Source organism: Penicillium daleae, assembly GCF_028827525.1.
Source record: "Penicillium daleae strain IBT 16125 chromosome Unknown utg000009l_segment0_segment0, whole genome shotgun sequence".
NCBI lineage: Eukaryota > Fungi > Ascomycota > Eurotiomycetes > Eurotiales > Aspergillaceae > Penicillium > Penicillium daleae.
Window position 1 is genome coordinate 3,199,728 of NW_026623157.1, and position 27,976 is coordinate 3,227,703.

At 47.9% G+C, this 27,976-nt stretch overlaps 9 protein-coding genes across 9 annotated transcripts; 7 read left to right on the forward strand and 2 right to left on the reverse strand.

Annotated features, from left to right (window-relative positions):
* Positions 1–1,297: 1,297 nt before the first annotated feature.
* Positions 1,298–2,550, forward strand: N7458_012301 (uncharacterized protein; the record flags this gene model as incomplete). The annotated part of the gene is made up of 4 exons (XM_056915683.1): positions 1,298–1,561; positions 1,645–1,869; positions 1,922–2,064; positions 2,124–2,550. The coding sequence occupies 4 exons, from the start codon at positions 1,298–1,300 to the stop codon at positions 2,548–2,550; spliced, it is 1,059 nt and encodes a 352-aa protein (XP_056760437.1).
* A 792-nt stretch (positions 2,551–3,342) lies between these two features.
* N7458_012302 (putative GABA permease) lies at positions 3,343–5,366 on the forward strand (the record flags this gene model as incomplete). The annotated part of the gene is made up of 8 exons (XM_056915684.1): positions 3,343–3,462; positions 3,517–3,587; positions 3,651–3,674; positions 3,739–3,828; positions 3,885–3,967; positions 4,030–4,427; positions 4,498–4,827; positions 4,887–5,366. 8 exons carry the CDS (start codon positions 3,343–3,345, stop codon positions 5,364–5,366), a joined length of 1,596 nt encoding a protein of 531 aa, XP_056760438.1.
* A 5,655-nt stretch (positions 5,367–11,021) lies between these two features.
* On the forward strand, positions 11,022–13,068 carry N7458_012303 (putative MFS transporter; the record flags this gene model as incomplete). Its single annotated transcript, XM_056915685.1, has 7 exons — positions 11,022–11,448; positions 11,510–11,727; positions 11,786–11,959; positions 12,020–12,126; positions 12,179–12,615; positions 12,666–12,794; positions 12,854–13,068. The coding sequence occupies 7 exons, from the start codon at positions 11,022–11,024 to the stop codon at positions 13,066–13,068; spliced, it is 1,707 nt and encodes a 568-aa protein (XP_056760439.1).
* A 2,691-nt stretch (positions 13,069–15,759) lies between these two features.
* Positions 15,760–16,314, forward strand: N7458_012304 (GNAT family N-acetyltransferase; the record flags this gene model as incomplete). Its single annotated transcript, XM_056915686.1, has 1 exon — positions 15,760–16,314. One exon carries the CDS (start codon positions 15,760–15,762, stop codon positions 16,312–16,314), a length of 555 nt encoding a protein of 184 aa, XP_056760440.1.
* A 1,242-nt stretch (positions 16,315–17,556) lies between these two features.
* N7458_012305 (uncharacterized protein) lies at positions 17,557–18,660 on the reverse strand (the record flags this gene model as incomplete). The annotated part of the gene is made up of 2 exons (XM_056915687.1): positions 17,557–18,055; positions 18,119–18,660. The coding sequence occupies 2 exons, from the start codon at positions 18,658–18,660 to the stop codon at positions 17,557–17,559; spliced, it is 1,041 nt and encodes a 346-aa protein (XP_056760441.1).
* A 572-nt stretch (positions 18,661–19,232) lies between these two features.
* Positions 19,233–19,973, reverse strand: N7458_012306 (germin family protein; the record flags this gene model as incomplete). The annotated part of the gene is made up of 1 exon (XM_056915688.1): positions 19,233–19,973. One exon carries the CDS (start codon positions 19,971–19,973, stop codon positions 19,233–19,235), a length of 741 nt encoding a protein of 246 aa, XP_056760442.1.
* A 2,000-nt stretch (positions 19,974–21,973) lies between these two features.
* On the forward strand, positions 21,974–23,646 carry N7458_012307 (F-box protein; the record flags this gene model as incomplete). Its single annotated transcript, XM_056915689.1, has 5 exons — positions 21,974–22,225; positions 22,286–22,312; positions 22,372–22,701; positions 22,771–23,510; positions 23,574–23,646. 5 exons carry the CDS (start codon positions 21,974–21,976, stop codon positions 23,644–23,646), a joined length of 1,422 nt encoding a protein of 473 aa, XP_056760443.1.
* Positions 23,647–25,417: 1,771 nt separating this feature from the next.
* N7458_012308 (uncharacterized protein) lies at positions 25,418–26,092 on the forward strand (the record flags this gene model as incomplete). The annotated part of the gene is made up of 1 exon (XM_056915690.1): positions 25,418–26,092. One exon carries the CDS (start codon positions 25,418–25,420, stop codon positions 26,090–26,092), a length of 675 nt encoding a protein of 224 aa, XP_056760444.1.
* A 490-nt stretch (positions 26,093–26,582) lies between these two features.
* N7458_012309 (uncharacterized protein) lies at positions 26,583–27,932 on the forward strand (the record flags this gene model as incomplete). The annotated part of the gene is made up of 1 exon (XM_056915691.1): positions 26,583–27,932. One exon carries the CDS (start codon positions 26,583–26,585, stop codon positions 27,930–27,932), a length of 1,350 nt encoding a protein of 449 aa, XP_056760445.1.
* Positions 27,933–27,976: the final 44 nt, after the last annotated feature.

A 27,976-nucleotide genomic window follows, 5' to 3' on the forward strand; every position in this document is an offset into this window, starting at 1 on the left:
CCGATACAGGTGCATTTAATGGACCAATTTCTCTATATCAGATCTTGAAAATAAAGGGGGAACAGGGTTTATGTGATTGATCAGGTTCTCAGGGAGTGGCAATTGACTGAATGAGTCATAAACCCATGTTGCGAGGCTTTCTTTTCACCAATCAATACTGCAGTCAGCTATATTTGCAGTCAGCTATATTTCCCACCTATCAAGCCGTCCCTGGGCGGTGCTTGAGGGCCCGTCGACTTGACGGACCAAGTCTTGAGGTGTGATAGAGTGACAATGGGGTACAATTGTGGTAGTAATGGATCAAAATTCCACGATAGAGTTTGGCCCCCATGAACCATGATGAGACGGCAACACCGACAGCGAAGTAGTATTATGGTATTCCAAAATCAATGGTTTGAATTTACATTTAAGTTCTTGTCATTTTGAAAAGGAATCAGAAATCGCTAGTGCCGCGAGGTCGTCATCTGATTGGCTTTGTTCCAAGAAATAACGTGCGTAACGCACTTGAGATCATGTCGCATATGTAGCCCTGTCATGCCAAAACGAATACTCTTTGGTCCAAGCTGTTCGAGAAAAGTAGAAGGTGTCTGTCGGGGGTAGCTGCTTATTGAAAGTCCGAGTATCCGGAGTCCCCACTTCACATGCGTGGGATTGTCGCTAATATTCCATTGAACAGATTTCGAGCAGAGACTAGATCTACTGATACGGACCATTGATGTTTTGTTACAGATAAGTGAAGGTGGGATAATGATTTTCGTGAAGAAGATGACCAGGATTGGTACAGGGATCAGAAAATACCGCATCGTCTGCTTCGTCGAATTGGGAGCCTGCGATTGGGAGCAAGGATCTCCCGGCTTCGGTACGGTGGGCCAGTGGGCCAGTGGGCTAGAAGGCCAATCAAAGAGGAACAAGAGGAGATCAGCCTTTGCGCCAAGGCGAAGGATGCGCGCCTCCAATGGCCCCACGGGGCTGCATTATTGTGCATTTTGTGACTATCCAGAACCAACCATTGAAGGCTACGTTTGGCCTGAAATCAGTTGAAGTTGCGAGATACCTACCTTGACTAGCTCTTGCGTGGGTCGTGGTTTCAGCACAACGGACCATTAAATGGCTACTAGTCACGATCTTGTACGCCATCGCGCCCTTGGACCGTGGTCCAGCCGGAGGAACGCCCAGAGCGATAGGAGCCACCAGTATACTGATATCTTGAGCTCTGGTTTTCCATAACCTTTGAACCCATGTCACACATGTCCTCGAAGATAGTTTCTAACTCTCTTTATTCTGACCTTTGGATACGATGAAGCCAGAATTGCGAGAGACCTGGACCCCCGCCATCAACGTCCTGACATGGTTCATGCTGGTGACTTCCATTCTGAGTGTCTTTACTCGATTGGGTACAAAGTACTGGATCTTTCGCAAATTGACAATCGACGATGTCTTAAGTATTGCGGCTCTGATAGCTTGTGTTGGTCAGTCTGTTGCAGTCTCCATGGCCACTGAAGGTGGGCTTGGACAGCATTTTCTTCCATTGGATGCATCTAATGTGGAAAAAATGATGAAAGTGAGATTGCGTTCCTTGAAGCGACTCTATCCAGTCCTTGTATGCAGCTAAACGAATACTGAAAACGTCTTCTTGATCCCTAGTCTCAATACACCGCAAACATCCTCTTCGTTGTCAGCATGTGCTGTTCCAAGCTCGCTCTGATGATGTTCATTCGAAACTTATCACCCGCTTCGCTCGATCGGCAATTTGCTCTTGGCCTGGGTATATTCATCGTCCTTTGGGCTATTTCTGGCGTTTTCACCGCCGCCTTTCAGTGTCGTGTCCCTGCTACTTGGGATTACATAAATGGCAAATGTTTTGATTTGGTGCGTGGTGTCACCGGACAATATTGGAAGACGTCACTCACAAGGTTTTCAGGTGGCATGGTGGAATTATCTTGGAGTCACCAACATCATATCCGAGGGAGGAATTATTGCTCAGGCACTGTTGGTGATTATCCGTGTCCAAGCAGATATCCACAAAAAGATTGTTTTGTCGAGCGTCTTTCTTTTCAGAGTTGTGTATGTGGCTCATAACTTTGTCGGATTTTCTATAATTCAAGCTGACGGGATCTACAAAGCGTGGTAATTGCCATTATATGCCAATTGGCCTACGCGAAAGATACAAAAGGATCAGATGATCCATCATGGGATACATGGACCGTGGTGGTTTCCACACAGATGACCCAGGCATTGAGCATCGTCACTGCCTGTTCTCCTCAGTTCAAACCTTTCCTCGACAGTCTTCGGTCATCAGGAATGAGTCTCGGAGGAACAAGCTATGGGAGCCGACAGAGGACCTATGCTGGAACTATCTACAAAATATCGCGTGGTCGTCGCACTGGAGAGACTCCTAGTGAGACGCATGAGCTTGTCACAATGCCAGGAGATACTGTCAACCAGACTATTGTGACTTCCTCGCCAGATTGTGACGCCGAAAGTCAGACGAGCCAGTCGCAGATCATTCGCGAGGTCCGTACATGGACTGTCACGGAGACTCGACTGTAATCTGCCTAGAACAGATTTCAGTTTACCTAATTTTTGTCTATTTTGATTTGATTTGTACGTAATGATTCTCTACGAAAAGGGGGTTGGAAGGATACACCCACAAGGACGGTGTGCTTGTGCTTGATGGGCTACTAAGTATTGTACTGAAACAAAACAAGCCAAGGAGAAAGACGAGATCAAACCAAGAATACTACCTACTCAAAATGGTCAAGTGGGTCTATCATTGCCCACTTTGGGGCATCTGGTTGTACACGGAAACTTTATGATCTCGCGAGGGCAGCCGACGGTGGAGCTGATCTTTTAGCGTTGTAACACAAGACAATGAACATCCACCAAAGAAAGTGATCAAAATTTAGCCTCGAGGGTGGAGACGCCGCTAACCATGAAATGCCAAGGCTCTCTCAGCTAGGGATGTTCCAGATTCCATGTGGAAGTGGAAGTGACCAACAAGCGCGCACAATTGACTCGAACCCCCTTGCAAGATTGTTATTGTCGTGCTTTACTCCGGGCGACCAATGCCGAAATCTGGCGCTATGCTTTAAAAAGAGGTAACACCTTCGGTAGCTTCCGCCCTGTGAGCCCACTCTGCATATTCAGAGACAGTAACTAATTTTCTCCGTTTTAGCGTGAGTGGGTAAGAACAAAGAACTGTCTAGACATGCAATTTTCCCAGCATTGGCCGCATTAGCTCTTCGCATCTCCTCTGCCCCTGTTGAATCAAAACAGAGGTATCCCCCTTGCTCATTTCGATTTTTGACTTTTTATCTCGCCTTTCTTCCACTTGAGCTCACTATGTCTTCTCATCAGATGAAGCAGACAAGCACTACTGGTATGCACGAGATCGGCAGCCCCTCGAGCATGGAGCTCGATGATGCCAACCTGGCACGTATGGGGAAACGGCCAGTCCTAAAGGTAGAGTCTATGATTCAAGGATTTTGAGATGAATTATTCGCTAAGTTAACCTAGCGAAACTTCGGATTGATGTCGATGTTAGGGTTTAGTTGTACCATTCTGATCACTTGGGAGGGAATCGTTGTGTAAGCAGTATCTGTGACCGAAGCTCGTGTTGATTCCTTTACTGATCATTGATTGCTCTGCAGTCTGTTTCTGCAAGCTTATGCCAAGTAAGAAACTTCTTCCAGCTCAGCCTTTTCCTCTACGGGAGTGAAACTGACAAACAATGCACAGTGGCGGCCCTGCTGGTGCGGTATACGGCTTTATTTTCGTCTGGGTCGGAGTCGCGTCGACTTTTGTCGTACTTTCCGAGCTGGCATCCATGTATGGTTTATTTTCGAGTCCTTTCAAATAGATCGTGTGGACTGATCAATAACTAGGGCACCAACGTCTGGGGGTCAGTATCATTGGTGCTCGATGCTTGCCCCACGATCCGTGATGAAGCTCTTTAGCTATATAACTGGTACGGCCTGGTCGCTGAGGAAAGAAGAGGTTTGACTCTGACAATTAGTTATTTGTGTTTAGGCTGGCTTACTGTCATCGGATGGCAAGCAACATATGCAACCTCGTGCTTTTTATGTGGGACTCTTATCCAGGGATTGATCATCCTCACACAGAGTAGCTACGAACCGAAGAATTGGCATAGTACTCTGCTTTTCTGGGCAGTTGCATTATTTTCAGTTGGCATCAACTCGGTCGGAGGAAAACTACTACCACGATTTGAGGGATTCATTCTTATCCTACACATCCTCGGCTTCTTCGCTATCCTAATTCCGCTAACCTACATGGCGGATCATGGATCGGCGCATGATGTGTTCACCCAGTTTTTGAACATGGGCGGATTTCCATCCCAGGGACTTTCTTTCTTTGTTGGCATGGTTGGCTGCATATTTTCATTTGCCGGTGGTGATGCTGCAGTGCACGTAAGTGAAATCTTCATCTCATGGAAATATAGCCTGTCGGAGGGTGACTAAAACTATCCCATCCAACAAGATGTCCGAAGAAATCACCAATGCAGCAACGGCCGTTCCAACATCCATCATGCTCAGCGTCTTAATCAACGGATCCCTGGGATTTGGCATGCTACTGGCTATGCTATTCTGCCTGGGAGATATTGAAGCCGCACTAGGGTCGCCCACTGGCTATCCTTTTATGGCGATTTTCTTACAGGCCACTGGATCTGTACCTGGTACCGCTGTGATGAGCTCTATTGTCACCACTATGGGTATCACCACCTCCGTCGGCATGTTAGCCTCTGCATCACGCCAATTTTGGTCATTCGCTCGTGACCGAGGTATTCCGGGTTGGCGAATCTGGAGCCAGGTATGTGTAGTCCCTAAATCATCCCCTGTACAATCTTGCCTTATTCTAAGTTTTAATAGGTTCATGGTAGTACCGGCGTGCCTATCTACTCGGTCCTTCTTACGACCTGCGTCGTCTGCCTCCTTGCTCTGATTCCTATTGGCTCATCAGTCGCCTTCAATGATCTTGTCGCCATGTCGATTTCTGGGCTTTATCTTTCATACATGGTCGTCGCTGGGCTTCTCCTCTACCGACGCTGCACAGGTGGCATCAGCAATGCCCGAAGCAGTGATTCAGCGGTCGTTAACACTGTCGGTGCGAAGCTTGTGTGGGGCCCATTTCATCTTTCGGGTATTTGGGGCATATTGGTCAACGCCTTTGCGCTCGTCTACATGACAATTGCTGTGTTCTTCAGTTTCTGGCCCCCCTCTTGGGTTGTCACGGTTCAGACAATGAACTTCAGCGTGGTTGGAACTGTTGGTGTGATCCTCCTCAGCCTCGTCTACTACGGCCTCCGGGCTAGAAAGGTGTACGACGGTCCGATCGTGGAAATCGACTAGATAAACGTAGATGTTGATGAGAGCAACAATGGAAGTAAATTGACTGTGTAGAAAATAGCATTCGTATTAATGTTCTAAAAGGCCACAATCGCGTTGGTCTTGGTCAATTTAATTTGAACATTTTTTACGAAAGCAGCCCAATGACTAAAAGGACCTTCTTCGACTGTGAGGTCTGCTCAGTTGCCACTCCTTGGCTCGTGGCCTGCGATACATTCGTAAGAATGATAATTGGATCAATCCCTGATATTCAGGTCAACAATAGCATTCGCATGGTTTTCTTTGTTGTACAAGGTTATGAGTAGCCTCGCATGCCAATGGCTGTCGCTTCTTTGGAGAGGTTGAGATGAATTAATCTGCGGTGTGTCTTGTAAGGTAATTGTGTTCACCAACCACTTGAGCACGCTGTTATCCCATCTTGCTTAATTGATCAGGTCTTTACCGGATCATTCACTGCTGAACAGTTAATCGCAAGACTATGGGCCATAGACTTGGAGCTGGGTTGCCATGCCTATGATAATTCTCTCTATATAACCATTATTGATGCCGCGAGTGGAGTTTTAAATATTACAACCTTATCGGGGTATAACATGCGTTGCTCTACTTAAAATGAACTATTCTCTTATATCAACTCAGAGCAAGTAAACTACCGCATAATGAACCTTGGTTTGGGGGCTGGCTTTCAAGGGCGATCGTTTCAGCCCCTTCCAGCAAGCGCCAAGACGATCAGCACGGAGGCGCCTACTTTCGATGTCAGAGCCAGCCAGGGCCTAACCTAGGTAAAAATAGTAGTCTAACCCAACGTGTGGTATTATAAACTGCCTTGTGGCAGCCTTGCGAATTCAGAAGGTTTGAAGCACCTCATTTTGGTGCAAACATTTTATAATCCTCAATTGTTGACGTCTCTTTAGTCAAACTCAAAGCGATTTGTCGCACAGCCGACGTTGTACTATTTTAAGGTCGAACGCGTATCGGAGACGATGATCTACCCAACTACATACTTGACACTCTGGTTTTACTGGAAGAAATGCGAATGTGGTACCAAATTCGGCTATGACCTATCATTCTCAAGCATGAAAGATCGGGAAGACAAGGGCAGGGCAAAAGCATGGATATACTTCTTTTAGCCACAGATCGTCCAAAAAAGTCACTAATATCGAATAGATTTTATTTTCAATCTTGACCGGGCTAGAAAGTAGGCTCTGCAGCTGGATATTGCTTTGCTTGATGTGTTTGTATGCTGGGCGAAATGTCCCCATTGCTAGCGGGCCAGGTTGAAAAGGGAGCGTTTTTGTTGAAGACCTGATGGTAACTTATCAGTGAGCCTGCCCCATGTGCGCGACAATAGAGACAGTATCACTTACTGTGAGATCCAGTGGGGGTAGATTAGGGTCAATGTTGGCATCCCAAAAAGCAGGGGGCATTGGCTCTGATCCTTGCGCAGGTGAGGACAGGGGTTGTGGAGGCGTGATAAATGCTTCCGGTCGAAGCATACTCCTCATATAATTCTCTATAACGAAGTCGAAACCTGCTGGAAAAATTGGCGTATTCGGACCATGAGTTGCAATAGGCCCTCGGGCACTCGAGACAACGGAGAGGGGGCATTGATTGATGGAATTTGAGTAATGGTTATAGTATACGCCGTGGGCTTGACATTGTTGGTTGTTCTGACAGTTGAAGCACTGTAAGCAGGCCATTATGGGATGTCCGATCGTTCTCGATGTCTCGTTGCAACTGCTCTCAACAGACTCGAAGTCATGCATAATGGGCGACTTTGATGAATATGACTGGGAGAGTGAAGGGCTGGGTAGGGAATATGCTGCAGGCCCCGACTTGATCAACGAAGATTGCTTCTTTCTTGGTAAATTCGGTTCACCAGCACTGTCAGGAAAACCCACTTAGATTAGTGGTTCTACTCGGTAGATTCTGTCAACCACTTACTGTCGGGCCATGTGCTGGGCCAAATAGTCTGCGCGGTGGAATGATTTTTGGCATCCAATATATGTGCAGGCATGAGATTTCTTGTTCTTGTGACTCAATTCATGTCGTCTCCTGTGCTCGGCGCGGGTAAAAATCTGGTGAAGCAAAAGCCCGTTAGGCAAGCCAAGGGGGTTAAGCCCGTAGGTGTTAGATCACGAACCTTAGTACATCCGGGGTATTCGCACGCATGCACGCGCTTCCCTTTCTTGGCCTTGCTGACCCCGTTTTTGGTGCCTGCTGTGGACGAGGGAGACGACCGCGTTGTCCGCCAGTTCATACTCTCGGGGTCAGATTGCTGAAAGTCGTCCAGTGATGTACTCGAAGTGAAACTGTGAGAGATATACTGTGTTTGTGACGGCGGCGAATCCGGATATGATGATATAGGGGCTATGAAGTGGCTTGGAAGCTGGGGGAGACTGTAGCTGATAGACATTTTCAAGTGACCCAGCGGAGACCCTTCTGTCAAGGAGAACCACAGGATAAAGGAAGCAGCTTCTTCCTTCGAGACACCTTACACGTGTTGCGTTGGAAGGGTTGCAATTATCGTGCAGGAAAGTAGACCTCTAAAAAAAGGGCTCCTTCTGCGGAGTAGCTGAAGAAAAACGGCCGGACTTTTTCAAGACGCTTTGGCTGGGTTGGTGGCTTCTATAAATCCCCCGATCTGCTGGGCGGATCAATAGAGTTGGGCTGATTAGCGGCAGGGCAATTTGAAGGGGCCAGACCACGATGGGGTTGGTCAAAATAATGGAAATTAGAGAGATTCAGAATTTGGAATAATAATAAAGGCAAACGTGAAACACGCAAGGCCGAACGACTAAAGATTAGCGTTCGGCCGGGGGAGATGCTAGTCGATCGATGGCATCCACAGCCCTTAAAGACCAGTTCTGTCTCTGCTCTACCACCGCTAATCGACATGAACATGGTTCCAAGGTTCCCAATACATTGAAAATCGAGTCTACTGTCTGGATGTATAGCTGGTCTTCGCATTCGTTATCATGAATGTCGTTACAGGCTGTTGTTGGGTATCCTGAGTTGCTGGCCGATCCTGCAAACTAGCGCCGTTGGACTCTCGTGCCCCAGTCAATGCAAGCGGGGCCCAGACACAAAGCCTATCGGATCGATCGATGATTGGACGTCGGGCCGTGAAGCGGAGCGAAGGCGTATAATTTCGAATCTCATCCGAGCGATCCCTCTGCCAGTCCAACCACTTTCTACCACTCCAAACCGAATGCCCCGGTGTCTCCGGCCAACGCAAGAGACTTCCGTTTAGGAAATCCAGATGACAAACAGATCACGCCGTTCCAACACCAGCGTGGGAGGGCCGGACCAACTTTTTCTCTATTGGTGCACGGTGGGGCGATTGATCCTCACGAGGATGCGGGCCGACGGCCGAGCCTTGATCGCATGCCTATCAAGTTAGGCAATTTTAGAAAGGAAAGGCCCTCGATAGCTTCATACTGAAATGCCGCCAGGGCTTGGGCGATTGTGAGCAAACACAATACGTGGGGCAATTAAGACCTCGCGATGGCATGCTCTCAAGCAAGGAATACCCCCAAAGCACCCACATGGCAAGCCGCGAGGGTGCGGGTGAAATATGCCTGTCATCTGTTCTTGATAGCCAGGCCCAAGCTTACAGATTAGTTCTCGCATGTAGCCAACCACAGGCCATATGGCGGAGAGGCGCTCAACCCAGGGACAATTTTTGACTGTGCTCCAGTTAGCGTGAGCTGTGGGCGTTCTGTAGATGCATAGTGGAGACCTGTAGTGCTCCTGATTGGATATCACAGTGGACTCTTTTCTCCCTCGAGGGTGATCTGCGACAGTTTGGATGCTGGCAGCACCGACCACAAACCATCGACCACCAGATTCACCATTACTGGCTTTGAATTGGCCAAGATCGGGTACGTGGCAGCGAAGCGCGACGCTACAATAAGCGAGTATGCCTGTGGGGCGCCGAAGGTACAGTATGATTTGCTGTTTGCAGTGGCGTTCCTGGTCGCGCTGCGACCTTCACAATCCCTGAAACTCGATAACCAATGAGAAAATATAGGGATAGTGGGAGGCTATGTACTTCTGTCTTGAAAGCCCGAGGAGGCTGAATAATCCATCAGCTCTGTCACGATACTGCGTGTTGAGGCCACTCTGACTCAGATCTACCAATCGTGCGTTTCCCCCTGAGCGCCCATGACCATAGCGACAGGTGCTAGGTCTGCGAAAACAGTTCCGTATCCTTTGCGGTACAGAGCCATAGTGAATGATGATTCTTCCAAATTTTAACGGGCTGGAATCAAAGTTATTATTAATTATTATTCGACCCAGAGCTTCTCGTCCCATGAATGGAAGCTTAGCCCACTCGGCCATCATCGCACGCCCCTTCCTGGTCGACCGTCGAACCAGAGGTGGAGCTTTGCCGCTTGGTGTAAGAACCCTAAATCATAAAGAAGCGGGCGATGACGAGTATGTGCCTTGTGAGCCTGCCAGAGATCGGCCTTTTCCTCCGATGTTTGGGTTGGTCTTCGGAGTTAACACTATTTCAGCGTCCAGCTGGTCTGGGCTCGCATATAAACCAGAAGAAAAATACTCAATGTGTTTTCTGTTCCTTCTTTCTCGCCTCGCGAGGGGGCAAAATACGGGGCAATCTAACCAGCGAGTCAGTCAAAGTAATTCACAGTGAAATTAAGAGGCAACGATCTGCATCCTTCCAGTTTTGGCCTCTTGTGAGGGTTAGAAGCGGCCGGTACATTAGGATGCTCTTGGAACGAGTAGACTGCGAAAGCGATTGTTAGCGTCATCTCAATATCTCAAGCTCTGCAGCCCTGCTAACAATCGTCCTGCACTTGTGACATCTTGGCTCTGGATTTATCGTGTGGGGATCCCCAAAATCGCCCAATAGACATTCCGCCAGGAGCCGTCTTCTTCGGCCCCTCTAGTCGGTGGGCTATGCTCGGCACCGTTTCGGGTTGGGATAGCGTGAGAAAGAACCGGTTCTTGATATAAATAGCCGTCATTATAGACCCTGTTGAAGGCTGTGCTGACGGTAGATGCCGCGGTGTTAAAAGAAAGATGAAGTGAAGTGATGGTGAAGTCTTGGCGCGGCAGTTAGTGGTTTCGATCGATTCGACAGACGCCGTAGGCAGACTACATACAACTTAGTCTCACTCACCCCCACCCTCTTTCCTTCTCCGCAGCCTGCCTCCCATCTTCGTCAAGTCCTCTGGCATCTCGGCACAATGAGGATCTGGCATGAGCAAAATAATAGACCAACCAACCAAATCACTCCCTAAAGATGGTTGCGCAGTATAATTTGCAGGTCTTCAGGTTGGTGCAGCAGCTTTGTTTTGACGGCATGATGTGATCGCCCTTCCGCAAGATGTGATCGCCCTCCCGCAAGATGTCATTTCCACTAAGGAAAGCCCTGCTGCTCAAAGGGGGTCTTATCGGTCCAATGCCTGTAAGACATTTGAAATGTCTAACTTGAATCAGAAATTATCTCATGCTTGGCCAAATGGTGTCAATGACTGGCAAGCCACTGCCACAGCACGATCTCTGTCGAGGTTCGCCGACGCGAGCGGTACTTTGCCGAAGAGCAAATAGATAAATCCCACCTCAAACCCTTTCGTTCAGTGCATAAGGCTGCCCTCTAGGATCGCTTTAATTGTCCAGTTCCGATTATACAACATGCCTACAGTGATCTCTGAATCACTCTCAAAGAAGACAGCCGAATCCTCGGTGTCATCAGTACTTCATGCGACAGATTTCTCAGACACCGACATCCCACCTCTTGGTAAACCTCAGAATGAGCGCCGGTTCTGGTTTCAGCGTAGGGCGGGTTATAACCCAGATGCGATTGCTACACTGCCATCTGTCTTCGACGACCCAGAGACTGCAAAAGAGTACCAGCCTCGAGCTGATTGGGAAAACCTTCATCGTTTTGATCCTAATGCACGATGGACATCCGGCGAAGAATATAGCTTGATTCGGAAGATCGACTTGAGGATTATGGTTTTTGCCTGTTTGATGTTCATGGCTCTGGAATTAGACCGTTCCAATTTACAGCAGGCCCTGACAGACAATTTTCTCAAGGATCTGCACATGAACACAAATGGTACGTCCATAATTGCTGAAGATTGATGATATTCTTACAACGCTGCTAACTTGCTCGCTAGACTACAACCTTGGAAACACTGTCTTCAAACTTGCATTCCTCTGTGCAGAGCTGCCGTCTCAACTGGTCAGCAAGTGGGTTGGTCCCGACAGATGGATCCCCACTCAAATGGTCCTTTGGTCGGCAGTGGCCATGGGTCAGTATGGCCTTCGTGGTAAAACTGGATTCCTTGTCTGTCGAGCTCTTCTCGGTGTTTTGCAAGGTGGGTTCATTCCAGATGTAAGTATTTCATCCCATATCGTTGTTCAAAAGTGATTTTTTCCCTCATCGCGACCAGGTCATCCTCTATCTCTCGTATTTCTACAAGCACCATGAGTTATCCCTGAGATTGGGGTTCTTTTGGACTGCTATGAACATTGCCGATATTATTGCGGGATTTCTAGCCTTTGGGCTTTTACACCTCCGTGGCGTACAGGGTCAATCCGGCTGGAGATGGTTGTTTCTAATCGAGGTAAATTGCCTCTCCCCGTCACATCCAGGTTCTCTGTAAGCTGACATCCAGTCAAATCAGGGTCTTATCACTCTCCTATTTGGGCTTTCAGCTTACATATTAATGCCTCCGGGACCCTGCCAAACTGCAAATTGGTCACGCGGGAAAGACGGCTGGTTCACCCCTCGGTAAAGACGTCATCTGAGGACCATTCGCAACTATCAGCTAACAGTCTACTAGAGAGGAAACAATCATAGTTAACCGCGTGATCCGCGACGATCCCAGTAAGGGTACCATGCATAATCGGCAACCTATCACACCAAAATTGCTTTGGAAGAGTCTCTGTGATTTTGATCTCTGGCCTCTATACATTATTGGCCTCACTTTCGAGACACCGATGACAACACCTAAGCAATACCTGACTCTAACATTGCGCAACATGGGTTTCAATACCTTTGTTTCGAATCTTCTTGCCATCCCGAACACGGTTATTTCTATAATCCTCATGCTATTCATCACGTATCTCGCGGAGGTCACTGGACAATTGACCTGGGTATCCCTTCTCGGTCAGATATGGACATTGCCTTTCGTGGTGTATCTGTATGTTGTGGATACAACCACCGCGAACAAATGGGTCGTCTGGGCAATTGTCACATTGCTCTTAGGTTTCCCGAACGGTATGTGTGTTGAAAAGACGAATTCGTATCCTTTCTGACGAAAAGTAAAGCACATCCCATCCAGGTCGGTTGGAACTCTCGTAATTCAAACACTGTCCGATCTCGGACGGTCTCGGCCGCCATGTACAACATGTGTGTCCAAGCATCTGGGATTATTGCATCCAACATCTATCGTGCCGGTTTGTCAACTGATAGTGGTCCACAAAGTCTAATCCCGATTGCTAATGTGTTTCCATAGATGATGCTCCCCGCTACCGACGAGGCAATCGAGTACTTGTGGCTCTGGTGGTCACAAATATTGCTATCTATGTGATGACAAAGGCATACTATGTCTGGCGAAACAAAAGCCGTGATAAGAAGTGGAATGCCATGTCACATCAGGAGAAAGTACATTACTTAGAAACCACCAAGGATGAGGGAAGTGGTAGATTAGACTTCCGGTTTGCCCACTGATACGAATATTATGGTGGTTAGCTTTTGACGTTACTATTTTTGAACGACATTGAGTACATTTTATCTACTAGATATTTTCATCTATGAGCCAGTGTATGCCATAACCCGGCTCTTGTTAATAGCTTCATTGACATTGGTCGAGGTTCCTAATTACGTGCTTCACGATCAATTTTTTTAATTCGAGGCATTGATAAGAAGAAAACTAGAATAGTAAATATAATGCAATTGCATGATAACACCGTGCTTGCATTGGGCGCAGAAAGACGCCTGCGGCAGCAGATAAGTACCACGAACTGTAAGTGGTGTTTTATATTGATTTCAACATCAGAATCTCGAATTAAGCCGCATTACTGCCTGTAAACCTGAAAGATTAGGCTACCCACGGCTAATGTTAACCAGGAGAAATTCTGATATAGCTACTTAGGGCCCATAATTTGGATGGCCTATCTCTTATGGGATTTGAATCAATTTAAACAAATTTAAATCGACATAAACTATGATTTGATTTTGTATACGATTTGATTTGTATTCGAATTAAATTAAATTATAAGCGATTTGAATCCCTCTCCCCCTTCCCTTTAGCACACTCCCCTATATCTTCCAACGCACCCTTCGCTAGCTCTAGCAAATGGAGGAAGAAGCCTATATTTACCTCTTTAATAGGCCTACTAGCTCACTTAGGGCTACCGAGGCTGAATCCTCTATTATAGATAGCGCTAAATTCCCTACAGGGGCTGCCAAGGCTAAAATGTTATGGGTCGTGCTGCCGCCGCCTATGCTCGCTTCTACTGGGCACCTTTCTTCTAAACGCATTTAGTAATTTTCGCCCTTTTACGGCCTAGTTATATGCCAAGACCATACCGATTGGTAATCTCCTTCATTGCGCACACCCTCTTCATTAAATCCACGGACGATTTATTAGCCACTTGGCTATTGCGAAGTATACTGAGTAAGTCACATGACCAGGCCTATTACTACCTGTACTGTATTAAAGCTCTGAAATACGGTACAAGATTATACGCCTAGGGGCAGGAATTAGATAACAGAATTGGATAAAAAGATGTATTAATTATTAGACTAAAAGGGAACGAAGCAAAACAAGCGAGATCGGTGCAGGTTGAGCTATCCCTAGGCGATATAGCCGAGTAATCGAGTGACTTGACTGATGATGTCGGAATCCCCGTAAATACAGGCAAAATGCATACAAAATCGGGGTAGGGTGTCACCTGACTGGGCTTGTGGGTGACAATAAAGCCCAGTCAGGTGACATAGGGGTTCAACTAATCCTGAGTACACATAATGAAACTGGTCACGCGCGCTGCGCACGCTGTGGCCCTAAAACGATGAAAACGAAGAGCAGGGACGAGTAAATCTGGAAAACGGGACGTTTGTTTTGCTTCTGATACTTCACGATGCAAAAGAGCGTTGACCAATGACCAGGCAGATAGTGTGGCTAATAGCCGAAACAGCTTAGAAAACAGAAAAATCAGGAATTTGCTAATTAGTTACTGTATTTCCATTGTGCAAGTATATATCGGCGTATGGTGTAATTAGCTAGATCTGCTACTTAGCCGGCTGCTTGGTGGCGTAGGTGTTTGTAGAGATATTAAGCTTCGAAAGCACTCTCTCTGCATCGATCGGCACTAGACCAGTAGCCACGAAGCTGTTTCGAATAGTACTGTGTTAAAAGGCTTCTAGGCGCGCGCGTTAGTAGTCAATCAAGAAATCGAAATTTTCGATATGGTTGTGTCCTCTATGCGCTAGATCGCTTACGTGGCGACCGTACGCGCGCTTAAGCACAGCAAAACACCCAACATCAAGCAGGTATAGTAGATACCGTTCTGATCGATAAACGTTCTACGGTCGCAAACCACTCTCGTAGTGATTTCGGGTCTTCGTTTAGGGCTCGCTTGTATTCATAACGTCTTGAGAAGCGTGTGCGAAGCTCATCGCGGCGTTTGATGAAATTTGATAGCCAATTAACACCAGCGGTAGGCGGAGAGGTTATTCGATGCGCAGCAAGAAGGATATTAGCCATTTCTCCCAATAGCGGGCCTAGGCGCTGCTCCACACGAATCCGTAGAGAGAATCCATTCAACAAGCGAATTCTCTTTGTATTAAGTCAGTTTATGGCAAGGTAGGCGTTTATCTACGCGTGAAGTTTGACAGTGTGAGCGCGAATATAGAGTTATAAGCGGCATTTCGTATAGCTTTGCTGCTTCGCGGAGAGATTTAACGCGGCCATTTTTAATATCATTAAGGGCTAATAAGATCTTCCCCTCTTGATTGGCCGATTTATGCAGAGATTTAGAGCGAATTGGTGGCATAGTAGATAGTTAAAGTAGGCAGGTAGGAAGACGTGATTTGGATGGTGGTATTCCGAATGGCTATGGATTACGTTACTGGACAGGTGGCACTCCAGCGGAAGGTAGAATTGGCTGTCTTCCTGTTCCCTTCTGTCGTGCTTTAACCCCAACACCAGCCAACCCTTGTGAATCGCAACAGGACGAGGGGTAGGCACCCAAAAATTTCGAGGGTGACCAAAAGACATTTTGTCACTTTTCTTTTTCGATCCTCAAAGCACATGTGTCGAAGGGTCGCCTTAGGCAGGACACATCCGTGTTACCAGTCCCTCCTCTCGCAGCAACTACAGCCGACTCAGGCCGATCCCGATTGTTAGTGGCGGCTAGCATGGCAGAATCTGGCAGTTCCAACGCCCCGAACTACTTCCTCACTACAACACGTGTTGGCTTTCGTCTTTGGACTGAGAATGATATCGGCTTGGCATCAGCATTGTGGGGCGACCCAGAAGTCTCTCGTTTCATTGACTCACGTGGTGTACTGAATGTGGCCGAGGTGAAGCAAAAGTTAAATGCTGAGTTGCAATCGCAAGCCGAGTACGGTATACAGTACTGGCCAATTTTTCTGAAAGAGAATGGTGAGCATGTTGGCTGCTGTGGAGTACGTCCTAAGGACATTAGCAACGGCGTTATGGAGTTTGGCGTTCATTTGCGGCGTGATTATTGGGGTTCTGGGCTGGCTGCCGAAGCTGGCCGTGCCGCTATTGATTATGCATTCGCGCATCTGCATGCTACAGAACTATTTGCAGGTCACAATCCACAAAACAAGGCTTCACGTCACCTACTGCAGAAGCTCGGGTTTGTCTATATTGGCGACGAGTTCTATCCACCGACTGGCCTGCTGCATCCGTCTTATACCTTGAGGCGACTAACTGTGACGACATAAGCGAGTCAAGAGCTAGGCGAGTCAATACGAGAAAAACATTTTGTATATAGAAATTCTCAAAGGGCGGCGGCGAACATGGAAGGCCCAAAGTCTAGAAGAAAAGAATAGAAATAAAATAAAACGATGGAGGCACACGAACGTATTAGGCAAAGGACGGGTACGTAGGCGAGGCAGAATGACAGGTGGATAGCAAGAAAGGTACAGCAGGCAGACAGTATGATGAGGAGGCAGCACTGGCATAGACAGATTATTGCAATAGCGGGCAGAAAGGGTATACAGCACAATATACGAGGATGAACCTTGCAAGCATGCAAAGCAGGTAGTAACTTAGGACAAGAGAGTAAAGAGACGAACAGAGACAACCGAACACGAGAAGGAAGAAACGTGACCTGGAATCCAACCAAGCACCAATGAGAGAGAGGCTTGGCGGGAGAGTAAGGGTACGTGTTTCTCGATGTGCTTTCGGATGTGTCAACGTCGGCGTCGCGCAGCCGTGGGATTGGTAACTGGTGACGCGCACTGTCGCACGCTGTTGCCCTGAAACGAGAGTATGCGTGACGGAACACAACATGTGAGAGGAGGAGAATTCTAGCAAAAAGAAACAGCAGAGCAATAAAGTGGACCAACCAACGTTGCCATCGGCGACGGCTTTGGTAGTGGGAGCAGAGCAAAGTTCGCGGGCAGGTCGCGGGGCAGTGAACCCTTCACTCCGTTCCTTCGTTTCAGGGCATTAATGTCAGTTTTATACTTACTACTGGAGGCGGATTCACGATTAGAGCCGCTTGAGACTATGTTTGCTACGCAATGCTACTCGGTCACTGTTAGTAGAGCGGGAATACTTGTGTGATTCCCAAGTCTCGTCAACGATCTGTCTCACGATCATACTGTCGCTTTGTCTGTCAGGGCTTACACAACCTCGGGTCTCTAGAGTTATAGGGAACAATTCCAGGTAGAGTGCCAAGCAGGTCAGGACGGAGGTAGCTCCTCCATTTGTAGGATAGGTTGTCAACAACAGTGAATTGTCAATAAGATCCAAATGCAGTACATATCCAAGTCGCAGGTGTGATTGATCACAAAGTGCTACGCAGTAATTATACGAAGGAGTTCCCTACATATTATTTGCGGTAGTCACTCTGAGAGAACTACAAGTTATATATCTAGCAGGACATAGTATTCTATTTCTCACACCGTTTACGATCCCGTTCAAATGATATTTCTCTAGACTTGCAATCAACTGGCAGGCTACCTACTTGGGGGAAGGATGCTGAAACATGGCTGTCGAACCCGAGGATCATCATGCTGACCTCCTTGCGTCCATTCCCCATAAGACCACTCTCTGCGCACCAGAACAAAAGGAAATCCATCTTCAACCGTCATACCATCCAGAGTTGCATTGGACGGAATCTCCACCAGAAATTCAGGGGCCTCTACCTTTCTCAATATCTCTAGAAAAGGCCCCACACGGGGATTGGGAGTGTCTGTCTCCGGATGATCCGCGCCCAATGCCACACGTAGCCTTTGCAGACCCGTCATCCACACTAAAACAATGCAGGCCTTCTTCCAGTCCGTGAGGACCCCGGAAAGCGCCTGACCATTGTGGAAAGCGAGTACCTCTAGATGCACACACTGAATAGAGGCCAACCTTTGCGGGGGCGCAGATTCGGCTAGCTTGTGAAGGTTATACGGGTCGTCGAAGTGAAGAGCATTACCACCATAGAGAGCATCAAGTGCTTCAGAGTATCTGTCCGGCGTCATTCACTTCACCTACCGGATCATAATCAGGGGAACAGTGGATTGTACTTACATGCTACGACATGAGCATAACAGTCCCTGGAATCGATACGAACGGCATTTCCGAGGAAGCGCTGCTACTAAGCCATTCCGGTCAAGAGGTGGAGAGCAACGCCAATGGACAACGTTGCCATCGATCCGACCTGGATTCGTAGCGACACAGTCGAAACTGCATAACCGCTCATTGGTTCGCCAAACGTGGATTGGCCGCGTGTGCTCAATGGACTCGCGGTAGATTCGCTGCCGAATCTCGAGAGGCAGTTTGAAGAAGTTCGACTGTAGTTGGCTGAAGTTGCGCTGCGTAACATTCCCGCTCAGGGGATTTGTGAGGGCGCGAGGACGGGTGAATGGTTCCAGCTCCCAGTTTGCGAGCCTTCGTCTCCTATCCAGGATACTCTTTGGGTTGTATCGTTTAATGAGTTTGAAGATTTTCCCAACACCCCAGGCTGTCCATGCAGAGCCGATCAAGGGAAGAACGATCATGTATACTAACGTGGTCCTAGCCCCGTTCTTGGCCGTTCTTATCATCCGCTCGAACACATTTTGATCAGTCATCTTGAGACAGGCCTTCCTTACCCGGGACGAGAGGGGAGAGTGTATAATGGGAACAGCCGTGGAGGTGGGACGCATGCAACGGTATTTTTAACTTGATTCAGACTGACATCGTGATGCCAGGAGTACTAGGGCAATATACCAGGATGGACCTTGTAAAGCTAGGGGAAATGAGACGCAGAGAGAAACAGAAAGCAAACACGTGCGGAAAGGCCGCACGTGAGACGGTAAACGAACTTGGGCTGAAAGTAGACAATCTTGCACGTGAGGGTAAGGCAGAAGCACAAGGCAGAACCAATAACGCAGAACCCAAAATCTAATGACAGTGAAGAACGTAAGCCAATCATCGTAATTTTAGACAAATTTCGCCACAGTTTTGTATGGGCTTTTGGCAGTTTGTCGAGTCACGAAATATATAGGTCGAGTCACGTGCAATAGTTTCCCCTTCCTCTCACTTGGTTCGTTTCAGGGCACAAGGTCACATTCTTGAATAAACTAGAATTAGTAATCCCTGATAATAGAAGTAACAGCAATGTCTAACTCCTCAAAATCAATCCCAGTATTGATCTCCTCTCTCAAACCTCCACGAGGGCCTGCTTTGCGCTTTTCTGGATACCACACTTTGCGAGACAAGTGTCGATGCCCAGCGCCACGTTTTTTGGAAGTATGGCTCGGAAGGTATCAACGTCCTTTCCGTCAAAGGTGATGTTGTTGGACCCAAATACAGGGCTGACGAATTCTTCGCTGAAGCCAAGCAGCGTCTGGGCAGCCTGTTGTACACCAGGATCCTCACTAGCAAAGCCCGCGACGAAGACCGCATTTGTGCAATCCGGATTCCACTCCGCGTGCAAGGCACCCTGAGGGAAGACGGTCATTTGGTACTGTTCGAGTGTATTGAGGATGGAACGGGCACCATTCTCCAGTGTGTATTCGGTGGCGAAATGGCCTTGCACAGCAATGTTGATTTCGGCGGACCGCGGATGAACATGGGGAGTATTGAATCCACAGGGACCCAGGAAGCCGACAGTCATGCTCACACCATTACCAATTAGTAGGGGGAATGCTTTACGGTCAGCCTTAACCGTCATTCCACCCAATCCTTTGGTTATAACATCTTCAACCGGGGGGTGCTGGAAATCATAGACATATTGGGCATCGTCCGGCATGAGCGCTTGACGATCGACCGCCGTCGCAGCGGTAATCAATTGACTGATCAAGGTTTGATTGTTGGCAGTACTGTCATCATTGCGTCTCACGACTGGGTTGAAGTCAGAAGCCGTGGTAGCTAAGATGCTGACGAGAAATGTGGAAATCATAGTGGCTGAATAGAGAAGTGACAGATCCGGATGAAGGACTGGAGGAACAGGATTGAGAATTTGAATACTTTAGTGATATCTCCATTCACCGGGGGGGGACAGAGCATTTTTTATACCTATCCGTTAGCGTGGCTGGGAGATTGTTCTCGGCTTTGTTCGAATATCTCTAAGCTATGTAAAACATACTATTCTATGTGTCTATATTTGTTGAAGAAAAGTGTGTCAATAATTGCCGCTAACTCCTTTCGGTGCTGACGCCCTGCCACGTTTATGGTGTGTTTTATGTAATCTTGGGGACATGCAACTACTCTTTCAAGTCACTCGAAGGTAGCCTTCTCTTCCGATGTGACATCCAGGGTACATTACAGAGGCATCGAACTGCCCTCGGTTCTCTACTGGGAAGGGTATTTAATATGCCTTCCACCCTATAGTCCGTCTTCAATCGATTCAATAGATTTCTCCACTATGGACGACGATATAACCGAAGATTCTATAGATAGTGAGCTAGCTAGCTGTAATAACAGAACATGTCGTGTTTACTACAGGCTCTGTAACTAGATTCGCGACGTGCGAGATTTCACACGGTATTAAAAAATTAAATGGGCGAAAATCGAGAGATCTGATGTAAGCGATCACTGCCAGCAGTACTTTTATATTTATTATTTAATATCATAGTTAAGCTCTCCCTGGCGCTATTACTCTCACTGTACTCCGTAAACATGTGGAAAATAAATATTTTCAGAGCAAGCAATTACAGTATGAGATCGTACACATTAAGTGGCCTAGTTAGCCGGTGTAAGGCCAAGCAAGAAATTGGTAGATGTTTACTAGTTATGTGATCTAGCCTAGTTTAGCTGAAGTGGTTAAATTACAGAGTAGTTGAATAGCAACCTTTACTATGATTGGCTTATCCAGCTACGTATATCTGAGAGGTGTGGCTTCGATTTCCATATGAGCTTAAATATGGCTTGTTAGGAAGTGAACCACAAATAGGAACACAAGAGCCAAAGTGATGAGACGACAGGGGATCCCAATTATGTTTGGCGGTGTGCTGTGCCTTCATCAATCCAATCAGTGGTAAGCACCACGACGGGCAAGGGAATTTTGATGTCTGAATTCGGGACTTTTGAAAGTCTTCAGAGAACTTCTCGCGCGTGGTGACCAGGTACGAATCAGGGCTTCCCTGAAAAGTACCTTCCAACCTGTCATGCTGCCGCCTACAACGTCTGCTGAGCTTGGGCTGATGTCTTTATGTCGCAATATGGCATTTATAAAGCGGCTGAAATCCTGAAAATAGCCCACCTTGACATGGCTTTTGCAACAGTCATAAATGGGTCCTGGAGCGATCCAAATCAAGAATCTCTTGTATTCTACATCTTACTAGGCGACGCTAAGTCTCACGTTCGCCCACCTCAGGTATCTCTCCATTCAGTTTTGGATGCCAGATAATGCCTGTCTCATGGGACATAGTCATTACTACTGCGACTTGAATTAGCATAGTGCGGATCCCTTGGCGAGATGATTCTTGAAGCTGAACCGCAAATTCAGCTAATAAATCTAATAAGCCCACGGATAGCTTCCCCAGCTGAAATTTTTTAAAAGCTTTGCGAATTAACCACGTTCTTGTACCGCTCTTCCCCTCGATCTGGGCTTTCATCATCCATCAATCATTTAGACTTTGCTGACTCCTTTGTCTTATGGTTGATTCCAGGTTTGGAAGCATGGAAAGCACAATGACCTTTCCACAGATCTTGTGGAGCTCTCCAGAGCGATACACAGCGAGTGTTTGGTACCTTCCCAAATGGGAACTATATTCTGCGCCAACTGGATACCTCGTGCCTACTTTGATGATTATCCTCAGAACCCTCCGCCTTCGTTCCTGCTCTCACATTGCTTCCTCTCTCTCCTCTTTCCTCTTTCCACTCCCCTCCTTCCATCGTTCGTTACTCATCCAGAGTTACCCTCAGCCCATCTGGATCACCTCACAAAATTTTACCGCGATGCCCTGGCTGCCTCCCGAAATTCTGTTGATCATCACCTCTTATATACACGATCCTGAGACCCTGGTATCACTGCAACTCGTGAGCAAGGATTGGTCGGCCGCCGCAGTCTCGCAGCTGGATCGGGGTTTCCTACTCCTCAACATGAACAAAGTAACCCAAGATATCATCGAGAAGAAACGGAAGACCGCTCGCACCCGGGAGCTGGTCCGTGGTGTGGTCGTGAACTGTCCCGATGGCGACTACTGGCGGGTACGTGAACAAGCCCAATCCATGTCTACAGCATGATGGCCTGCTGCTAAGAACCTGCAGGGTCTTTTGCGGGACGTCAACGAGCGAGTGAGAATCCTGGGGAAAATAAGAAATTGGGAACGTCTGTCTTTTTTTTGAGAGCCAAGGTTGGCCAGTTCCCTAACTTGGATTATCTGGCTTTGCACCTTCGACCACCAAGCGGCCATGCTCCCTTCCCCTATCTTTCTTATGATAGAGAGGAAATACTGTGGGAGGCAATGCGTGATTTTCTCAAGGCTCTCAGAAGACTTGGAAAGATCAAAAAGGGTAACAGCTTGAATGAGATTTCCATTCAATCCCTACCAGTCCAAGCTCGCTTCCCGGGGTCCGACCAGGGAGAGACAGAACCCAACCAGAGGGCGCTCACAAAGCTCGGTTTGAAGGCACTGAAAATAGGTTTAGTGAGCTCGACGGTGTGGAATCATGATCTAGAATGGGTGAGTGAATACTCGATACTCCTTCTTTCGTGATATCGTAAACTAACCTTGTCAACTACAATTGGTCAGTCCCTGGAAAATCAGCCAATTGGTGATCCACCATGGATTTGGGTAGGACCAACAATTCAGACCCTGCGACATCTCTCTATCACTTGTTGGGGATTCTACATGAAGAACGTTGCAGGGGCATGCTCCTACGGAGGCTTCTTTGTCCCAATGCTGGAATCCCTGGAGCTGCGTGGCTGTGGGTTCACAGCGGACTTTCAGCTGGATTGCATAGTCAGACATGGGCGTACTCTGCACTCCTTGAAATTCGATGACTGCGCAATTATTAATCGCCTTGTTCTGTGGCGTCCACCTCGAGGTGTCACCATTGCTGATAGAGCACATGCGTCTTTACACGTTGTTGATGACGGACCGAAAGACCAGGTCCGCCTATACAATACTCGGTGGGCGCAGTACTTTGACAAGATAAAGGAAAAAATGCCACGCCTCAAACACTTTGAGATTGGCAGTAGCCGGGCCCGCGCCCCTGGGGAAGAAGGGCCATGTTTCCAGTCGGAACGGTATTCTGGGCCCTCCTTCCATAAACCGTCAACATTCTTATTCGGCCTCTTTCCAGATCGTTATCTTAAAATGGGCGATGCATCTGGATGTGCGTGCTGCTCTTGGGTGCTTCAAAATAAACCACAGGAACGGCCAAAACGACAGGGACTGATCCTGGACAATTCTGATCGGGATGCCTTACGTGGGTTACTCGAGAAGATTGGGCAGTCAGTACAAGAGGACGCCGACTCCGGGCATGCTGGGTATGTCCGAGGATTGATGGGACGTGTTCGGGCGGGAGAATCCCATTGCTGGGACGATTCTAGTTCTGAAGCAACTTCTAGCTCGAACGAGCCGGACTCACCCTGCTCCGACACGACTTCGTCCTCTGTCCTCTGAATCGGACAGTTCGAACAATGACAGCCTCTAACGGCAGTGTTGACTCCGAAAGCGAAGGTCCTTTATGCTTAACACTCGATCAACATGCTTTCAGATTGTTCCTATGGATCAAGAGTTCCCGGGATTAAGCATAGTACTCATATTTCAATAGTTATTTTAACATCTACAGCTTCCTGGCGTTCAACTGAAAATTCACTACTCAAGTCTCAATTACCACCGCTTGATCTGCTTAGTTCTACAGAGCGGAAGTCGTCTCGGCTTCTTGTTCATGAGAAGAAGTCATCCCCTGGAATGGTTCTAGCATATAAATAAACTCAATCAGAATTCCCAAGGTCTCCTTATCCATGATTAGGACTGCATTGGTTCGGGCCACTAGTATCGGGTCTAGCAGCCCCATACAGGACTACCGATGGAGCTCAGCGTTGTTTACATCTATTTGGTCAATGTATCTCTATGTTCACCAGGAAAAGATTCTTTCTGAAAACATATGGTCTTAGGTAGATGCCAGGACAAGCCACTTTCGATGCATTCACAGCGTCATATATACCCTCCTTATCGAGATACCCCATACCATCAATATCGATTCAAAGCATATCGTCGATACGTATCGATAAGCTACCGAAGGTTTCTTCAGCCATCACAAAGCTGGTGAGATATGCTTCCATTCTGCAGATGTACAGGACAATATCATGACCGCCTTGACCTTCTCCTCCGTCTTCTTCTTTTCTTCTTCTCGTCCTCCTTCTTCATCAACTCTCATCTATCATCTTTTCGCTTCTCGACCTTTACCTTCCTCGCTCATCAGCTCTCCAGAACAGCAACCATCACCATGCCTTCGTTCGTGCCTGTGGAGATCCTGGGGGTTATTATCTCCTTCATCTTCGACATTGAATCCTTGTTTGCCCTTCGTCTGGTGAGCCGAATGTGGTACAACGCTGTCAGTCGCTTTGACACGCACTATCTGTACGTCGACCTGCTGAGCAAAAACCTGGATCGCTTCGATGATCAGGTTTCCAAATCAAAGGAGCTCAACAAGCTACTCAGGACTCTCATTTGGATCATTCCAGATCGTCCTGTATCGAGTGTAGGTACCCACTATCCCTCTTGTTGCTTCAGCATACTTTTGAAAAGAGGAAGCCCTCACACCAAGCCGTTCAGTACTTCGGGGACCCAGGCACACAAATCGGGAACCGGATGATAATGCGCGACCAAATGACTAGAGCACTTGATCGTATGAAGAAATTATCGAACAGTCTCAAGAACTGCACCTTAGAGGACGGTGCCTTTCCGTTTTCTAACTTGGCCCACATTGCCATTCACTTCCGTCCTCCTCCTGTTGCTGGGGTCCAATGGGTTTGTTCAGCTTATGAGAGAAGTGATCATCTCAAGAGCACTTTCAAACACATTTTCGCAGGGTTTGAGGGTCTCCATGGCCTAGGTGAGCTATCTATTCTGAACATACCCATTGATCTCTCCATCCCTGGATGGACTACTATCGCGTCTGTCAATACCTGGATGTTAGTGTCACGAATTCTGAGCAACTTTCGTTTACAAACTTTGCGGCTGAGCTTTTTGGGGCCCAAAGTGTGGCAGTTTAAGTATTCGACTGTAAGTGATGGCTGGAAATTCTAATTTCTATCTTGTTATCAGACTTTACTGAAACTATACCCCTTAGGATGCAAGAGAACTTCCAATAGGTTCAAATCACCTGCTTATCAAACCCGTCCGGTTCACACTTCGCCATTTGTCTCTTTCATATTGGGGATTCTACATGAAGAATCCTCCAGGAGCCATGGCTCTAGATATTCATCTTCCCCTTTTGGAAAGCCTCGAGCTTCGTAGCTGTGGATTTACATGCAATGATACCCTGAACGGGATCATAAAGCATGGGAGTACATTGCTCTCGCTGAAATTCGATGACTGTGCGATCATTTACTGCATGGAATTAGCTGTGACAAGCAAAGCCGAACCCAATTCTGTCTGCATCTCCACCGAAAACGAGGGAGGTCGGGTCTACCAGCGCTACTGGCTACGCTGGGACATCTGGTTTCAAGCATTGGCGTATGGTTTGCCCCATCTTAAGCGGTTCGACTTTGGCAGCAGCAGAGTCCGAGCACTTGGCGAAGAAGGTCCCAAGTTCAAGTCTGAGGCCAGCGAGGGCCCGAAATTCGGCCGAGTCAACAAGTTCCTCTTCGGCCTTTTTCCTGATCGATACCTCGAAATGAAAGATGGCTCGGTTAGGGCGCCATGGATTCTCAAGACTCGAGGACAGCGACCCTACTACAAGGAGCCCCCCGTGGCCGACGAACCTGACCTTGCGATGCTGCGCCGTCTCCTTGAACACACTGGACAGGTAGTTCAGGAGAATGATAAGTCCAGCCATGCCAGCAGCGTGGACAGCCTCATCGGGTGTGTTGAAACCAGATCGGGACGCCGCCGCCGCTGAGCGATTTCACTGCAGAGATATGTCGCAGTGACGGGGAGAATCAGTTTGATGTTCTCTGGCCAGCATACCACGGAACTATGCAGGAAATGTTAATCATGGTCATCCCATTGTTAGATGTTGCATGCAGCCAGTGACATTCGGTTATGTCGAGCCAATGAAAACCGTTCCTATTGTACTACCGAGCCCTCGCTTAGAGTAGATAGTCCCATAATAGCGCCTCGTGCTGACGCCATTCCTAGATTTATCCCTCAACGCGGAATTGATCGTCCCTTATGTCCCTGAATTTTGATCGACATTGGCAGTTGTGCTCAGGCACAACCCATTGAGGACATCCATGTGATGCCGCGATCGTCTCGCGCCATTATGACAGGCGAAAGCATCACTTTTAGCATGCAATATTTAAGGTCTAACTGATACGGTTCTATCTGGCTTCTCGCTAGAAAGTATCGTAAAATCTTTTTTCTCATTTCCTGAAACTAGTCTCCCCGCAATGAGATTCACCTTTCGCAATCAGCCCCTGGGCCGTATCGCCTCTGTGATCGCTGTCCTAGCAGTGAGCGCGAATGCGACACTGGACGGGAATCCATTAGCGACCCCGGATCAGCAGACGCTTGATGCCCTCGCAATCAAGATCAGCCAGGACGACAACTTTACCGTATTGAAGGCCGAGGCAAAAGCCGCCTACCAGACAGCCCACGGCCTTCCAATCAGCGATGAAGCCTCGTCAAGTATCGATGCAGCCATTGACGAACTCGCTTTCAGCTCCATTCAAAAAGCCGTCAACGGCGACACGTACTTTCCCAAAGTCTACTGGGTCGATGCTGGTCCGCGCAATTGGTTTGGCCTGGATGTTCCTGGCGGACGGTACTCGTACGACAACCCGGACTGCATCTACCGAACTATTCCCATCGACAGCAGCCTCAGTTATATCATCACCGGTTATCGACATGGATCCGGGCCAACTGATGTGACTTTTTCGCTGATCAGCGATCCGAACTCCCAGAACACGGTGGCATACCTGTCGGGCAGTGACTTGGTCGTTGACAGCGATGGCTCGTATACCATTACTGTCAATAGCAGCTCGGGGGACAACCAAACAAATCACATCCAGTCGACGCTGCTAGCAAAACAACTACTCATTCGCAACAATCTCGGAAACTGGGCAACAGAGAAACCCGACAATCTGACCGTGGATCTTGTGGACGACAACTCGAGTCAATCTGCTCTGACTGAGGCGGAGATTATTCTCGCAGCAAGCTGGAACCTGCAAGAATCCATCGTGGACTACGGGGTCGGCGCATTGGGGATCAAGACGTCTATCAATAAAGTGAACACACTTTCAGCTCCGAGTCAATCGAGTACCCTAGGCACATTGACGACGCAAGCGAGCTCCTTTGGACATTTCGACCTATCCGACGATGAGGCTCTCGTTGCGACCGTCACACAGGGTGATGCAGATTACTTCGTTTTTCCTTTGACGAATCCATGGATAATTACGACGGACCCGGCTAGTCAAGTCAGTTTGAATAATAAACAAGCCGTCGCCAACGAGAACGGGACTTATACTTTCGTGATTTCTGTGGAGGATCCTGGCGTTTATAACTGGTTGAATACGACTGGTCTTCACGAGGGAACGATTATGGTCCGCTGGCAGGGTTTGCCGACTACTTCTTCTTCGTCTACATCATCCACTACCTCTCCTGCTGTTGATATTCAGGTTGTTCCTCTCTCTGAACTCGCGTCTGTTCTTCCGAGCGAGACTCGCTATGTGACTGTGGAAGAGCGTGAATCGCTTCTGGCTCAGCGTCTTGCGGCATATGCCCAAAGGACAGAATTCTAGATGGTAAATGAAAATCAATGTCCACCAGCGGAAGCACCGCGATC